This window comes from Bradysia coprophila, assembly GCF_014529535.1.
Source record: "Bradysia coprophila strain Holo2 chromosome X unlocalized genomic scaffold, BU_Bcop_v1 contig_98, whole genome shotgun sequence".
Taxonomy (NCBI): domain Eukaryota; kingdom Metazoa; phylum Arthropoda; class Insecta; order Diptera; family Sciaridae; genus Bradysia; species Bradysia coprophila.
In genome coordinates, this window is record NW_023503371.1 from 897,734 (window position 1) to 914,861 (window position 17,128).

At 39.9% G+C, this 17,128-nt stretch overlaps 3 protein-coding genes across 5 annotated transcripts; 1 reads left to right on the forward strand and 2 right to left on the reverse strand.

The window, feature by feature from the left end:
- Positions 1–6,914: 6,914 nt before the first annotated feature.
- LOC119070619 (deoxynucleoside kinase-like) lies at positions 6,915–8,975 on the reverse strand. Of its 2 annotated transcripts, XM_037175049.1 has the most exons (5): positions 8,147–8,975; positions 7,948–8,081; positions 7,763–7,881; positions 7,532–7,698; positions 6,915–7,466 (listed from the first exon to the last, which is right to left on the reverse strand). In XM_037175049.1, exons 1-5 carry the CDS (start codon positions 8,333–8,335, stop codon positions 7,374–7,376), a joined length of 702 nt encoding a protein of 233 aa, XP_037030944.1. In that variant the 5' UTR covers positions 8,336–8,975; the 3' UTR covers positions 6,915–7,373. The 2 variants fall into 2 exon arrangements, with proteins under 2 accessions (XP_037030944.1, XP_037030943.1); XM_037175048.1 differs by having other exon boundaries at positions 6,915–7,698.
- Positions 8,976–9,096: 121 nt separating this feature from the next.
- LOC119070618 (ATPase WRNIP1-like) lies at positions 9,097–11,234 on the reverse strand. The gene is made up of 7 exons (XM_037175047.1): positions 10,814–11,234; positions 10,524–10,736; positions 10,273–10,464; positions 9,889–10,124; positions 9,663–9,829; positions 9,409–9,600; positions 9,097–9,335 (listed from the first exon to the last, which is right to left on the reverse strand). The coding sequence occupies exons 1-7, from the start codon at positions 11,129–11,131 to the stop codon at positions 9,112–9,114; spliced, it is 1,542 nt and encodes a 513-aa protein (XP_037030942.1). The 5' UTR covers positions 11,132–11,234; the 3' UTR covers positions 9,097–9,111.
- A 1,138-nt stretch (positions 11,235–12,372) lies between these two features.
- Positions 12,373–17,115, forward strand: LOC119070548 (F-box/LRR-repeat protein 4). Of its 2 annotated transcripts, XM_037174943.1 has the most exons (14): positions 12,373–12,451; positions 12,523–12,686; positions 14,330–14,364; positions 14,427–14,514; positions 14,578–14,671; positions 14,799–14,994; positions 15,055–15,355; positions 15,422–15,597; positions 15,660–15,844; positions 16,109–16,270; positions 16,328–16,487; positions 16,563–16,757; positions 16,844–16,913; positions 16,981–17,115. In XM_037174943.1, the coding sequence occupies exons 2-14, from the start codon at positions 12,558–12,560 to the stop codon at positions 17,050–17,052; spliced, it is 1,863 nt and encodes a 620-aa protein (XP_037030838.1). In that variant the 5' UTR covers positions 12,373–12,451; positions 12,523–12,557; the 3' UTR covers positions 17,053–17,115. The 2 variants fall into 2 exon arrangements, with proteins under 2 accessions (XP_037030838.1, XP_037030837.1); XM_037174942.1 differs by having other exon boundaries at positions 12,408–12,686.
- Positions 17,116–17,128: the final 13 nt, after the last annotated feature.

Sequence of the window (17,128 nt, forward strand, 5' to 3'; positions counted from 1 at the left end):
TAGTTGTGCAAAATTCGATTACAGCGCGACTGTCGATTAATCACGGAACTTGTACATATGTAGATGACAAAATGTATTATCTTCTATCGCATAAGTTCATTCAGTAGTGACAGTATGAGTAAATGAGACAGACGAATGTGGCCTACGACATTATTACAAACAACAAATTTGACAGTTTGTAATGACAGTTTTGACAGCCAAATGAGTGATTATTATTACCAACATGTAAAAATGTAAAATTCGCTTTTTATTTTGCAAAATAAAAGTTTCTTATTCTATAATTAAATTTAGTTTATTTAATTAGTTGCAGTTTATTTTGCTTAGTTTTAATTCGGAAACATGTTTAGAGACACCGATTATTCTCAGTCATCTAGCTCCGATGATTATTCCACATCAGACTTTACATCCGACCTGGATCAAAACGAATCGGACAACAATCAAAACATTATTCTCAATCAATACGTTCAGGTAAATAAAGGCTTGCTATTTAAATTTGACCGATTCAATTGGACGCAATTATGACCATGTGTAATACATTCAGCTTACAGCTTCATTTACTTTGAACGTCGCTTTAATATCTTTCGGTAAATATTGATCATCTCATTTTCCTTGTCTTACTCCTTGGTTGTTTTCTGTTTGTAAAGAAATAACAAAACTTAGTTTAGTCTAACTAAGTACAGGTTTGTGTTTCTGTGTTCAGAGTGGTTGTACATAATCAATTTCGTCAATTGCCTCATTTTCCAACATTGTTGTTACTGTCATCCATGTACTGAATTTAATCTTGAACTCTGACCTCTCAGTTGAAAACAATCGAGTTGCGTATTTTCAAACCGAATAACCAGCAGAAACGCTATATCCTAGCGACAATAATGACGAATTTCATTATCTGTCCCGTGATGAACGGAATTTCATTTTCAAATAGCTCGAAATCTATAGGAATTTTCTTAGAGTGAAGTTCCTGTTATCTAGTCTTCTAGTGGACCAAATTCAGAAAAATTTAAGTTTCTCTCAGAAAAGTCTCATAGATATCTCGAGCTATTTTCGTTTACAGTTTTGTTAGTAACGGGACAGCTATTACTTTGTATGTTGCTATATTGGAGTCCGAAGTAAAATTTCAATTTAAATTCAAAAAAGATTGAAAAGACAAAACGATGATGAGGCTATAATCTTGAAGGCAAAATATAATCTCAATTGATTGAAAAGTGGCTACGAAGTAGAGTAGGCTACGAACGATGAAGGGCAAGAAAATTTTATCGCTCTTCAAAATTTATCAAAATTATTTGAAAATATAATGAAATAAAGCATGAAAATGACTGAAATGAAAAGTAAAAGGCACAACTGCAGCACTGGACAAAAAAAAAAGATCAAGAAAACACGAACGAAATACAATAGAAATCTGATTGGCCAGTAACCTTCCCGATCGTAAACAATTGCAATGGAAATATAATGATTCGACCAACGATGAATTAAGAGGAAAATGGGAACGTCGCGAAGATATGCGTATGCGTAAGAAAACAATAAAAAATGGGTAAGAATGATGTAGCTGGTGCTGGAAGATGATGAAAAAGGAATAATGAATGTAAGTATGCATGAATTTGTTGCCTGAAAGTATAGAGGTGATGAGTATGTGTATATGATGAAGACGATGTTATCGTAACGAGAATAGTCCTGATATAGAAACATTGCTTACGCAGACGCCAGAAGGTGGATGCTCGATGGAAGTGTAACTGACACCTCTAACGTACACTCCGTAAAAGGAGGAATGCCCTTGAGACGAACGAAATACCACTGAATAGCCTCTCGTGTGAGAAGGAGATTGATAGGGTAGGGGGAACGTCCCTGTGTTGCCTGTCCTAGAAGGAGAATGCTGTAGAAATTAGAATTGACTTTACGGGTAGCGTAAGGGGAACGTACCTGTGTTGCCTGTCCTAGAAGGAGAATTATATGGAAACTAGAATTGACAAGACGGTGCGTTCTGGGTAAAGGTGAAAAATGTGGAACTGAAGTGTGATTTTGCGGTAATTAGTGTAAAAGGAGTAACCCTATAGAACCTGCTAAAGGAAGGCCGATATGAGACCGTGCAGTAAATGAAGATTTTCCTGGGCGCGGACATGTGAAGTTTTCCCCGCTAGATTTTAATGCTCAACGTTGTTTATATGCTTACCAATATCGTCCTATTTAGTGCAAAAGGAAGTAGAACATACTTGGAATGGATTGAAATACTGCGGAATGAGACCACTAAGCTACAAAGGGTGTAGGACTGTGAACAATCTGAAACATATGAGATGAGACTCAAGCTCCTGAAAGAAATGACATATCTGAAGAATGAATGATGTAAATGAAAAACAAAGGCAAGAATGAAATAATACAAAGCTTATATGAGAAGAATTGGACTCAAGTGATCACAAAAGGTATAAAGAACGACTGAAAATAAGGTAAGTACGAGAGTACAATTAATATAGCTATTTAATGAAGTGTCGATTCGAGGTGAGTGAATGACGAAAGAGAGATAGTAGAAAGTTGCGAGTTTAGAGAAGCGAAGCTTCATTTATTGAACGAATGTTGAATGATGATGTTGAGTGAGTAATGTCAAGACGGACCGCACTATTCTGATGAGTCTGTGTCTTCGGCATCGAAAGACTGAGTACAACGTGAGTTGTGAAAGCCTTTGTCGTGCAAGCCTGACTCCCAGTCTGTCTTGTCGATCCTTGAGCGCCGTATGCACCTGTCTAGTGAGTTGTGCCAAGTATAACAAGGACGCCCGTGTTTGAGCTTGCCTGTTGCACGATAGGCGAGAGCCCTGCGGAGGATATGATTAGCAGGTCGACGCATGATGTGTCCCCAATATCTTAGTCTGCCGACGCGGTGTGTCCGATCGATGGTGTGCCCCCTTAGTGCGGACATCGGAGTTCTTATGACTGGGGATCCCGGGCCAATTTACATAGTTGCTCTACCATGTATTTTTCCATGCGGTTGAGGGATTGCCGGTTCCGTTTTGTTAGTGTAGCGACTTTTAGGCCATATGTGACTGCAGGTATGATGACTGTAAGGTAAATCCGGCGCAACAAATCAAATGATAGCCGAATGGATTGGAAGAAAGGCAACAACATGTGAAATGAACGATGCGCTCCTTGTATGCGATGCGATACGGTGCTTCGGCGATCCAAGTCAGAAGAAATATAGATACCAAGATACTTCATGATATGCACGACGGGAACATTATGACCATTAATGATGACGAGATTGGATAACGGAATTTCTCTGCACAGCGGGTCGCGTAATAACAAGCTACACTTGTTACTGTTTACTGCTAAACCAATACTGAGCAATTCAGTCTCGAGTTCCTTGAACATGTGACTTACGGAGTGCAAATTATCCGAAACCAGAACGATATCGTCGGCATACGCCAGGATGAAAGGCAACTGGAAGTTGGTCAGGTCCATGTCGATGTTTAAACGAGCACAAACTCTGCTGATGGCATAATGCATTACGATCACGAAAAGATAAGGAGAAATGGGACAGCCCTGCTTGATACCCATGTTCTTGCTGTATGTGTTAGTGCGCTTGCCTGACCAGAGAACGGAAGTACGATCTCGTAATATTGCACCAATGATGCGGTTTATCAAGTAAGCGGGAACGTTGTATTCCAATAAAATGTGGCCAATCTTCTGAATGTTTACTGTGTCGAACGCTTTGCGGAGATCAATCGAAGCGATGTAAGTAGGCAATCCTCTCCTCCATCTCTCTTCGATTACTCTGCGTAGCACGAATATGTGGTCGTCAGTAGATCTGTTAGGTAAGAAACCGGCTTGGTAAGAAGGGATACTGACGTTGCAAGATCGGAGGCGCTGTAGTAGATATGTGGCATACACTTTATAAATGGTGTTTGTGATGGCCAGACGACGAAACTCGTCCACTGATTTTGGTGAACGCACTTTTGGTATGGGGACCTGAGTGGAATTGAGCCAACTGTCTGGTACGGAGTTTGTGACCCACACTTTTGATATCACGAGATGAATGAGTGATAACAACTCGGGAGGACCGCTCTTCAATAATTCGATGTTGATATGGTCTTGGCCTGCTGCGGTGCCGTTACGCATGCTACTGATGATGCTATGTATTTCCTCAACGCTCGGTGGAGGAGAAACTACCTCGTGGTCAGTCTCAGGGATATAAAGGGCCGGGGATCCAGTACAGTAATTTCTGAGCTCGGTGTCCCAGTTGTTGATTGAAATCTTTTGAGGCGCGCTGCTTGATGATTTCTTCTTCCGATAGCGCTTCAGGTGACGATACAGAAGTGACATACGCTTCTGTGGATGGGTGTTGCTGACCTGACTGAAGAATTCTTTGAACTGCTTCTCGGTGTGTTCCTGCTGGAGCCTCAAGTAGCTCTGATGATTAGCACTGACACTAGACTGGAGAGAATGGTCATGGGGTTTCTTACGTAGTGCAGCAACAGAGGCTCTCCATAAGGAATGAGCGCGCTTCCGAATAGGAGAAAGTGGTTCTATCTTGACTGGCAAAGTACTTGCAGCGCACAGTTTGATGGCTTTCTCGACTTTGGTCCAAAGAGATGAAACGTTACTGGATACAGCATTAACATCGTCTACAGATGCGAGAGAATGGATTGTGTTAGAAGCAATAGCCATCTGTTCATGATAAGCGCGTAGATGTTGCCCGTCGGACAGTAAAGAAGTATCCCAGCGTAGTGCTCGCTGACTGACGGAACTGGATTTTTTCGAAGGAGGACCCTGAATAGGATCGCCTTTGCGCTTGTGATTATGTGAGGCACTCATGTCGTCTAACAAGCGTAAGTTGGAAACAACCAACTTGTGATCGGATTTTATATTCTTTGCATTAACCCCGAACATGCCGCTGAACCGTACGGACGCTGAATTGCATAAAATATGATCGATCTGGCTGTGAGATGTGGTGTTGGACCAAGTAGTAATAAGAGTCCTGGAACGAGACCAAGATGTACTTAAATGGAAATGTCCCAAATGCATCAACTGTTTCAGCTCGTCACCATTGTCGTTGCACACGCTATGATACAAATTGCTACCTATGAGCTTCTTATCATGACAAGTGAGGTCACGAAAACCGACGTGAGCATTAAAATCACCGAGTAAGATTATTGTAGAAGTAGGACTCTTGGAAATGTGACTCTTGAGTTCATTAAAGACGACTGGACCGCGATCGTCTTGAGGAATATGTACGTTTATGAAAGACACGTGACGCTTGTTCACTATCAGCTCACATAGCAATATGTCGTCAGCCAGAGGACGAACTGACTTGACGCTCAGCAAAACCCGTGTGGAAACAAGAAAAGCCAAACCTCTACCGTTACGATTATTGGAGCTAGATGAACCGAGAATCCATTTGTAATGACTTGTATCACGTACGCGACATGATAATTTGGTTTCTTGAATAGCCACAACGTCCATATCCAATGAACGAAGGAAATCGTCTATCTGGATCCGCTTAGAAAAATCATTACACCCACGAACGTTCCAAGTGCCGATACGCAGATGAATGTCAGAATTGAGAGATGAGGTAAAAACTTGGGAAAATTTGCTCTGTGACACTTGATGAGATGAAACGGCGGGCAGACCGGTGTCTGTGAAAAAAAGAAAAGAAAAAGAAAACGATCTAATATCTGAATCAACGAGATAAACTAAGATGAACAAATACCTGTGATGGAACTAGTCAAACAAGAACTATCTTGACTGGTAACAAGTCCCATGACACTGTCTGACACAGTAACCGTAGATTGATCCATGTGGGTACCGGTGATGTGGATAGGCGAACGAATGCTGTCCTGACTGGTAACGAGGTCCACGACGTTAGATCCAGAAGCAACTGGATGACTAAAGCTTGATACCATTGACCTGAAGCTGTCATAATGTATCCATCCGTTGCGAGAGCGCCTTAACACTAACTTGATGTTACGTCGAGAGGTGATAGCAGTACCACTTATGACAGTGGTCGGACCTTGCTCCCAATGGGTTACGATACTGCAGCTGAAGTAGTTCGCTAAGGCGGTGATACATTCGGTACCCCCCCAGGTACGAGGAGCTCTCAGCCTTTCCAAAACCAAAAGGAAAGAGTCCGTTAAGTTTGGTCGGACCAGCTCAGCAAAATCAGCTCTTAAACGATCGTCCAATAGGTTTTGGATGCGACGAACGCCTAGGTTCTCGCTCAAATACTGCACTGCTATTTCCCGGATGCGTAGAGTACTTTCGATGTGTTGACGCGATCCAATGACACATGGAAACAGTTGATGTGCAATCGATGCAAATAAACAATTACCATCGGGTTGAGTCCTAACTGCAGTACAAATTCCATCGCTGATATGCACGGTATCGAAAGGAAGGTGAACAGGAGAGTTGATGTCGATGGATCGGGCCTCCAAACTATCAAAACAGCGCCAACTACTATAATGATTCCAAGAACCATAAGGACCACTATAAATAAGACGTAAGGTCATTGCAGGAGGCACACAAGCTGCCTCGACGGTACTGGTGAAACCTCGTTCACGATGAATGATAATGTCACAATTGAAAATTCTGGATATTGCTAAACAGGACTCGGGTCCACCCCATGTTCCTTCCTGTGAGAGTGTGACAAGAAATGCATTCACACGATCAGCTGGACTTGAATGCATCAGAAATGAAAACTCATCCATCACTCTGGAAGTAATGGCGAACTGGACCTCGGCAACATCGCGATTATCTGACAAATACTTCACGACCATCTCACGAAGAACTAGCACAATGGCTTGATGCATGACACTACCGATAGCTAAATGAAACAACTGATGAGCAATTGATCCATACAAACAGTTGCCATCCCCTGGAACGACTTCAATGATACAGGCCTTGTCCTCGATCATTAAGATATCCAACGCGAGGGACGTATGCTATGACGAATATACAGATAATAGAATTGAACTAAGTTGAAATCACTGATGAACGTGTAAATACCTCAGACATTCTTGACAGAAACGTATGTCCACGAACAACTGCGTGAAAGTCTAGGAAGTACAACTGTGTATGAACGGAAGAAATGATAATTTAACAAAGTTCAAGTAAAATCCAAAGCACATTAAAGTACGGCTGACAACGAATAGAAATGAACACAGCAAATGACAAAATGCCAAGTGAACTAGATTATCAATGATGAAAAGACCTTACCCAGTAATAACAATAAAAGAAGAGAGCACGGCGAGGAATGATATATTTAAACAAACGGAAACTGAGCGCAAGTACGCAAAACTAACGAATGATATAAGAACAAAATGAAGTAAAATAACTGAAATGGCTGGTTTTGACTTGAGCCCAAACAAGCGAGGAGATGCGATGAAGTACGACTGACTAGCAATCGTACAAGAATTTCAATTCTTTCATGACCCTGTCATAGTCCTTCACCACCTCGTTAAAAGGACGGTCAGCATTGATGGTAAGGATCTGTGAATGTGAAATAACATTGATGCGTTACCAAGGTAAGGAAAATCAGACAAGAAAAATAGTACCGGAAGATCCTCCTCTTCAGCCATGTTGCGAGCCTGTAGACCACTTAACCATTCGTCGTGATATTGATCCAGCTCGGACAAGTACTCAAGGGTCACTCCACTCTCCTCTGACCGAGCACGTGAAAGCAAGCGACTGTATGAAACAGCTGGAGAAGCAGACAGATAAACTAAATCATGAAAAAAAAAAAGTGGATAACGAGGACACTGATGAAAAGAAACAAACAAAGCTACCTATTATCTGAGGAATTGCTCTCCACTGATCACGGACAGTATCATGGAATTGGTTCAGGATCGCAGATGAAACGGAATCCAAATGACCATGTGCAAGCATACACCGCTGGAAACAATGACTAGAGAAACGTTTGATAAACATTGTGGTTACGGGAAATGTTGGCTGAAGGTTAGAAAGTAATTACCGAGCGCTCAACAGTGACCGCTCAACTAGCTTGATACGACGTGGTGAGATTCGCAGATAGCGATCGAGCAAAGTAATCATTACTTCCATTTGAAATGGGAATCCCCACTTCGCAGGATCCGAGTAAAATTGCTCCTGTAAAAGAGATAAAAAAGATGAGTGGTACAGGAGGAAGTAGAAAAGCTCTGTGTGACACGTACGAGCAAGTTGGTCCCACCGACATTAGACCAAGTGTCGACAGGCTCACTGAAAACGTCGAACGCTGGATCCTGTGAGCAGTAGGAGAGGAACGTGCTTTTCCCGCTTCCAATATTCCCCTCGACAGAAACGATTAGCTGGCCTCTGCTCTCGTAAGTTGGTTCGGCAATAACGGTGTCTACGGTCGACATACTGAATTGTGGGTATACGTGACAAGACGAAAATGGGAATAGAAAGTGTAGAATGCGTGGTGTGAGAAAAAGTGTGCGATCTTAGTTTGAAGTAAATGTGAGAATGGCATGCTGATTGATAGTGGTAATGCGAACGTACCGGGTGTGATGAATGCTTACGCCTTGAGGTGTAAGGAGGATGATGAGTAATGCAGTAATAGAATAAGAATACTAAAATAAGAGTAACTTTAAAAGAAAAATGATGACGAAGCTAGTAAAAAGTCAAACCTAATCCTCCCCTTTTTACCACACTCAGAAAACAATACAAGTAATGAAGTGAACCATGGACGTAAAAATAAAGTAGATGACGAAGGAAGGACACTTGAAACAAAATGAATATGAAAGAACTAAAAAGGTACAGAGCGTGACAAAATAAGAAAAGGTAAAATCAAAGGGAAAAGGTAATTGATAAAAGATGATAAAGTAGCTAGTCCGACCACATAGATCGAGCGACGGTGGTTGAGTTAGTTACCACAGAAAGTACTCTGTGGTATATAAGAAAATAGTAAACCAGAGTGGTGTGCCCTACACTGATAGCATTCAGAACACACATTAAGTTCGAAAGGTGAAAGTTGAACGGGGAGAGTGGAGACATACTAATGTGTGCTTTGAATGTAATCAAGGAGAACGAAAAGGGGGATTAGGGTCTGACTCACAATCAAACCAAAATCCTCACGTCCAATGTTCTCATGGGATCGCTCACAGGAGCACGTTTTGGTTACTCAAGTCAAGTCAAGTCAAGCGTTGCGTAAGTGTAAAGGCACTGGTGGCAGCGGTCCTTGACACTCATTTATATCTCTTTTGCATCGCGTCAGCCCCTTATATGCTTCTGTGCTCTTCGGCGCTCGAGCCAAGTAAATAGCACATTGGGCTATAATAACATCAGCCTCGGGCATACCCACTAACTGGACGGCGTTCAAACTGTTCAATGCAATGGAAACGGCTTGTGGATCGGCCAGACCTATAGCATTGATTATTGGCGAATGGAAAATCAGAAAATTTACGCACAACAACTAAAAAGTGTCGTCAATTACCAATATCTTCACTGGCGGCCCTGACCAATCGTCGACATATGTATCTGGGATCTTCTCCACCGATCATCATCCGTGTACACCAGTACAATGCGGCATTATCGTCAGACGCTCGAATTGATTTATGCAGTGCTGATATCATGTCGTAGTGTTGATCGCCCTTGCGGTCATAGAGGATGTGGCTCTTTTTAATACCTGTTGGAAAGGTAGACAATTTGTGCAGATTGTTCATTGTGGCGTCTGTCTAATACGCTTACCATCTTTGATGGCGTCTAATGTAACGACTTTCAAATCGTAATTTGTATCACCGTGCTTTTGATCTAGGATCGATTGCAATGCCAACTGAAGACTATTCAAAGCGATTCGAGCATCCCCATCACACATGTCAGCTAGCCATTTTATAGAAGCTGCCTCGACCACAGCCCTAGAGGAATGGTCAGATTTTAGTTCGAAAAATTAATTTCCGATTTTTCTTTCTCTTACTCTGGCACGAAGCCGATGTCTGCTATTTTCGGTGGCTCGTCACCCTCACGTATCACAGCGTTAAATGTTTTCAGTGATCGACACAAAATTTGATACATGCAATCGCTTTCGATTTTTTCCAGTATGATGACTCGGCATCGGCTGAGCAATGCTGAATTCAAACTGAAACTTGGATTTTCTGTTGTAGCACCAATCAGAGTAATTGCTCCACTTTCAACGTGTGGTAGGAAAGTGTCCTAAGAAAAATGGAAAGCTGGTAAAGCATAGTCGTTCTATTAAGAGACCTAGCACTTTCAATTGTGTCGTTCAGTCTTGTCCACATATTGGTACATGTAAGGGACCGGAAGATTACCAGAAGTTACATCAATGAGATCTACAACCAACCTGTTGAAGCTTATTGAACCGATGAATTTCGTCCATGAACAAAATAGTTTTCCTTTTGAACTTTCTCTCGTTCACGGCCACCTTAATAACTTCTTTCACATCATTCACTCCACACATTGTGGCCGAAAGTTTAACGAATCGAGAATTGCTCGTGGCTTTGCACTGATTTGCAATAATGTGAGCTAAAGTTGTCTGAAAAGTAAATGAAGTTACAGTATGTGCTTGTATCGGCAGTTACTTCAGAACCAGACCTTTCCGCATCCAGGCGGTCCCCACAAGATCATGCTCGGAACTTCATTTTTGTCCAGCACTTGACGAAGTATTGTATTTTTGCCGATTATATGGTCTTGTCCGACGTAGTCATCAATGGTATCGGGACGCATTTTTTCAGCCAACGGAATGGAACTGTTTATATCAACGTTTTTCATTGTCTTTTCTTTCCGTTCCAGTGTGCTCGTTGATTGCTTTATGGTGCATTTCAATGAAAAAATTCAAAGTCTGATCGATCCGCGTCTTGGCTTGAAGTGGTTTCTTTACTTACGGTTCTCTTCGCATCATCCACATCGTCTTTAATTTCAATCGCTGACAGTTTCTCAGCAGCTGAACTCGCTTTTCCACTCAAGATTGACCTTTTTTTAGTTCCATTCACATTAACATCCAATTTCGGTTTCTTGCCACCGCCGGTGGGGCTGTTTGACTGAAAAACACCGAAAGTTCGTTTTGGTTCTTTTGCCGCACCATCACTATTATCCGTTCTGGTATTGAGAAATATACAACGATTCACGTGCGTCTCAATGGCATCGGCGGGAAATAGTTTACTACAAATCGGACACTCTGAATTCGTTTCGGACTTATTCATCGTTGTGATGTTTATTTTGATTTCAAAATGTTGTGTTATTTTCAAAAGTGATAACAAAGAGAAAACAAACAATTTTAGCGCAATGTGATCGCTGAATGTACTAGCTGGCAACGTTTTAAATACATTCGTGCACATTTTTTTTTGTATAACCCGCCTTATCATTTAAATTTCGATGGACCTTTTCTACTATACTGTATATGAATTCTTAATGAAAAGCCTAGCACAGCGCTCCTAATTTTATTGAGTGAAACTTTACCGGGTTCTTTCCGAAATTTGTCCCTCAACTTGATCTCGTTAAAATTATTGTAGCTTCTAGACTAGTGTTTTGCTATAGTTTCTCCAACAACTGGTGTTGATGAGAATATACCTAGAGGACCTTGATGCCTAGTAAAGTTGTCATTTCTCAATATTTACACAATACGTATAATCGGAAGGTCGTTACATCTCCACGAAACAAAAGATTGAGAGAGAATTTACGTAACGGTTGAGTAGGTTTTTCATGTCTTGGGCATAAATACGGAATTTTTCTCGTAATTTAGGCCCTCAGCATGAAAAGTTGTACACGCATCTGTTGTGAACGGTTTATTTTAGGCACTTTCGCTTGTCGCCCTCACTTCTTTCGCCTAAATTATACCGTCCACAACAGATGCGTAATTATTTGAAATTGTTGTATTGCTTGGCCAATAATTCGACATTAACTAAATGTTGTATTGCTTACGTAAAATATCTATTTTCTTCTGGGTCAAAACAAGAGGGGAGAAAATAGAAATTCTTTCTCCTAACTGTCAACAGACAAAATAACAAAACATAATTTTCTCTGGACCTTTGAGTGGAGAAAATAAAGCTAATCACAACGCACATATATATAAAATAGTAATTTTCATGCCTTGGGCATAAAATTCAGAATTTTTCACGACCCTCAGCATGAAAAGTTGTGTACGTATTTGTTGTAGACGGTTCATTTTTATAAGGGTCTTAGAGCAATTTAGAACAAGTAGAACAAGGCGTAGGAACTTTGTTCCCGGTCTAGTTTGAAGATCATATTATTTGTTAATTCTTATTTTATGTAGTTGTACAAGATTAATTCTAGTTGTGCAAAATTCGATTACAGCGCGACTGTCGATTAATCACGGAACTTGTACATATGTAGATGACAAAATGTATTATCTTCTATCGCATAAGTTCATTCAGTAGTGACAGTATGAGTAAATGAGACAGACGAATGTGGCCTACGACATTATTACAAACAACAAATTTGACAGTTTGTAATGACAGTTTTGACAGCCAAATGAGTGATTATTATTACCAACATGTAAAAATGTAAAATTCGCTTTTTGTTTTGCAAAATAAAAGTTTCTTATTCTATAATTAAATTTAGTTTATTTAATTAGTTGCAGTTTATTTTGCTTAGTTTTAATTCGGAAACATGTTTAGAGACACCGATTATTCTCAGTCATCTAGCTCCGATGATTATTCCACATCAGACTTTACATCCGACCTGGATCAAAACGAATCGGACAACAATCAAAACATTATTCTCAATCAATACGTTCAGGTAAATAAAGGCTTGCTATTTAAATTTGACCGATTCAATTGGACGCAATTATGACCATGTGTAATACATTCAGCTTACAGCTTCATTTACTTTGAACGTCGCTTTAATATCTTTCGGTAAATATTGATCATCTCATTTTCCTTGTCTTACTCCTTGGTTGTTTTCTGTTTGTAAAGAAATAACAAAACTTAGTTTAGTCTAACTAAGTACAGGTTTGTGTTTCTGTGTTCAGAGTGGTTGTACATAATCAATTTCGTCAATTGCCTCATTTTCCAACATTGTTGTTACTGTCATCCATGTACTGAATTTAATCTTGAACTCTGACCTCTCAGTTGAAAACAATCGAGTTGCGTATTTTCAAACCGAATAACCAGCAGAAACGCTATATCCTAGCGACAATAATGACGAATTTCATTATCTGTCCCGTGATGAACGGAATTTCATTTTCAAATAGCTCGAAATCTATAGGAATTTTCTTAGAGTGAAGTTCCTGTTATCTAGTCTTCTAGTGGACCAAATTCAGAAAAATTTAAGTTTCTCTCAGAAAAGTCTCATAGATATCTCGAGCTATTTTCGTTTACAGTTTTGTTAGTAACGGGACAGCTATTACTTTGTATGTTGCTATATTGGAGTCCGAAGTAAAATTTCAATTTAAATTCAAAAAAGATTGAAAAGACAAAACGATGATGAGGCTATAATCTTGAAGGCAAAATATAATCTCAATTGATTGAAAAGTGGCTTCCGAACTAATTGAGGATGACTCGGTTATTTCCATAAAAAAATATCCTGGTTCATATCACCATCCTCTTTAAATGTCCTAACAAAACCGTTGCAACACAAATGTGAGAATCCACTGAGTCTATTTCCTCCCCAGTGATTTTTTCTTCTAAGTCAAACGAATTATTTTTAAACACGACAAGGTCACCATTGCTAATTTCAAGGTCAAATAATTCTTAATAAGATTTGCAATGAATCCAAAATCGATATATGACACCGTTACTTCTTTCAACGCTAATATGTCAATTTGATCACTCAAATGCAAATCTCAGTCCGATGATATCTTTGCGATTACCGAGTAATTTTGAGGCCTAGCTCGAGTACGGCGGACTATTTGCTTCCCTTATCTCGAAAATACAAAAAGCACATTACATTTAAGTACCTAGGACCCGAAAAGTGCGACTTCGCACTTTTTCTCCGTCGGATATGAAAAGTTCCACGGACTAAAAGAATTTTAGTCCTGGGTACGAAATATACTATTATTTCAATCTTCTGAAATACTTATGTCAAATGAAGTGATAGATTCGATAATAGAACTGCTGATATGCTGGCCGTCTCTGAAAGATAAAAAAGAAGTTGGGGCATTATAGTCATTAGATTAGATTTCGATTTGACCGGATGATAAGACAAGTGCAGAGAGCCGTTTTTTGTATATCTATTTCATATATATGCAATTGCTGTGTCGGTGTACGGAATTGTGCCTCACGTTTAAAGTTTTCGTCTCTCAACGCACACTCCCGCTGCGAGAGAAACACCGATCCTCTGTTCCCAGCCTGCAATCCTAAATATTTAAGGAAACTTCGCTATCAACTCAAAAGCTCCGTAATTTCACGAATTTTTCTGACGAGTCCTATTTATCCTTGCAGGAAGTAATCGATTTTACATCACAGTATGGCAGCAAGTAAGTTATAACAATTTTTTAAATTGATCGGAATGTGACGAATGATTGTGGATATACCTTAGCTTTAGTATATCGTACACTGCATTCAACATCATTGGTAGACCATCCAAATATCCAGACTATGGAGACTATCCGGAAACGTTCGCAATGGTTTGATTGTTTTTCAATTAGTTGCACTCACTTGAAATAAATATTTTTTGCAATCTTATTCAGCGAACCTATGGCAAGTGGTGGGAAATTGTACCGTCTACGTCGCCGGAAATAATGCCACAGACGATTCCGAACATAATTTCGCATGATTTTATTAGTAAGTCCGAACTAGCAGGAATGGATGCAAGTCCAATTGTTTTTTATGAATTTCAAACATAATGGACTTCCATGACCATTCTGTTGTTCGTTCGACCCAGTTTTTCAATGTTACATTTTTGTTTCAGTTCTTAAATACGAAGAACAAGTTTTACCTGAAGAAATCACTATATTTGAAACATATAATCCTGGAGCTGTGATAAAAATCTGGGCATACACTGTAGTTAAGCAGTGGATCTGCTTATGGGAGCAACCATCAGTACGGTGTCCGAAATTCCCGAGAATGTTTTCTCCGAAGCTGAAGAAAATCAACGTTCCGACTAAGTAATTTTCAAATGACTTTTCCATTGCTTTCGTTTATTAATCGTACAAAATGCGGCATAGCACCATCCGAATCGAGTTCAACCACTCAAATTTGGACTATTTTACTGAAATCGATGCGGTTCTACTCACCGGCATCAAGTGCAATCCAGTGCATATACCAAAGTTCATTACATTAGCAAATAAATGCAATGAACGCAGGGGACCGATTAGCAGGAAACTGGAGAGTGTGCAATTCAAGCCGATTGTCGTAAATGCTGATGTGATAATTGATTTTCTGGTCAACGACTTTGAGAGTTTCATCATCGAATCGGGAATGGTTGATGATGAAGATAATGCTCAATTTACATTGAAAGACTTCCCGGTACGTCCGCGAACATCATCTCTTACACTTATACCGAGACATACTCAAGGAAATATTCTGTTTCAGTCGGAGATACTCTTCAAAATTTGCTCATACTTGGATCTACAGTCTCTGTTTCAATTGTCGGAAGCGTGCGTGAAGTTGCATCAAGTTGCTGTAGATCCGTTGCTTTACACTGAAGTCAATTTACGACCGTACTGGAACTTGGTCAATTCAGACTTGTTGGAGACATTGGGACGAAGGTAAAATTCGAATAGAAAAGTCGTAGCGTCGTTTATGAGTGTCTCATCGTATGTCTCTTTAGATGCAAATTTTTAAAGAAATTGGACATGTCATGGTGTGGCTGTTCGACGTCTTTAAATAGTCAAGATCTAATCAAATTTCTGCGTCGATGTGGCAGCAATTTGACACACTTGAAGCTAAGCAGCGTAAGCATTTTGAATGGTCTGTGTGTGGAAACCATTGGAAGAGTGTGCCAAAATTTGACCGGTAAGTGTGACGCTCAGAAAATCGTTTCCTTCGGACAGCATATAATAGCTTCTGGGGTTTATGATTGAAATTGTGAGTGAAAGTCTGAAACTTTCGTTCGATACCAACGACGCACTTTAGATCAATCAATGTCGAATGTTGATCGCTGACTTGATCAGGTTACTCTTTGGTCTTGAGTGTGCCAATTAAATTAAATTCAAAAAAAGTTATCTGATCTTCGACGCATCGCTAGTAGCTTGATCATCTTCCATGACCGTTTTTCAGAGCTTTCAATACGAAATTTTCCGAGAACTGAAATACTATCCGAATCGTGCTTGGAACATTTCAAAAATCTGGAACGTCTCGACTTATTCCGTTCGAATATTGAGCTGGACGTGCTGCTAATGGTTCTGAAGAATAATCCAAAACTGAAGCATTTAAATTTGGGTAAATTTACGACCGACGTCGATTCGATTCGATACTGAAATCTTACCCAATTTACAGCCTTTTCCGAACTGAACATGGATGAAGTGTCTATTCAAATAGCCAATTGCAATCCGGGAATCATATCGATTGATATGTGGAAGTCTCACGCCCTGTCATCGGTTGGTTTATTGGCATTATCGAATTGTACAAAACTCGAAGAGGTTGATTTCGGATGGTGGTAAGAAGCAAACGGTTTGCACATTCGAAAGCTCTTCACCGATTAAATGAAATTCTATTTTTTGTGTTCATTCAGCTTGCGTGAAGAGGCCACTCCCAGCGAGAGTCTAAAGGCGCTAGTCAAAGGTTGTCCTAATTTAAAGAAACTATTTTTCGCCTCAATTAGGGGGCTCACTGATCGAGACTTGGAGAACATTGCTATTTATTGTGAGAATCTGGAGCAATTGGATTTGATGGGTGTGATGGGAATATCGACGGATAAATGTTATGAGTAAGTTTGGCGTTATTCAATTTGTAGTAAAATGAAATTTTGGAAAAAGTCACCATTCACTCAAATGAATCTTCATTTCCCCTCAGAATACTCACTAAGTGTACCAAACTGAAATTAATAGATTTGAGCTTTTGTGATCACTTGGATGATATACAAGTAAGGAAAAATTGTTTTTTCAACAGAAAAGGACACAAAGCTAATCGTGATCTTTCTTCATTTCAAGCTTCGATTATGGCAACAAGAATTCCGTGCTCATATAAAACGAGGTTTTGTGCCTTCCGATTTGGGTAATTAGTTATAGGCTTAGGCATGTTTGTGCTTGAAAATTCGTTAAAATAAAAATTATTTATTTTGTTTCGTGACTCTGTTGT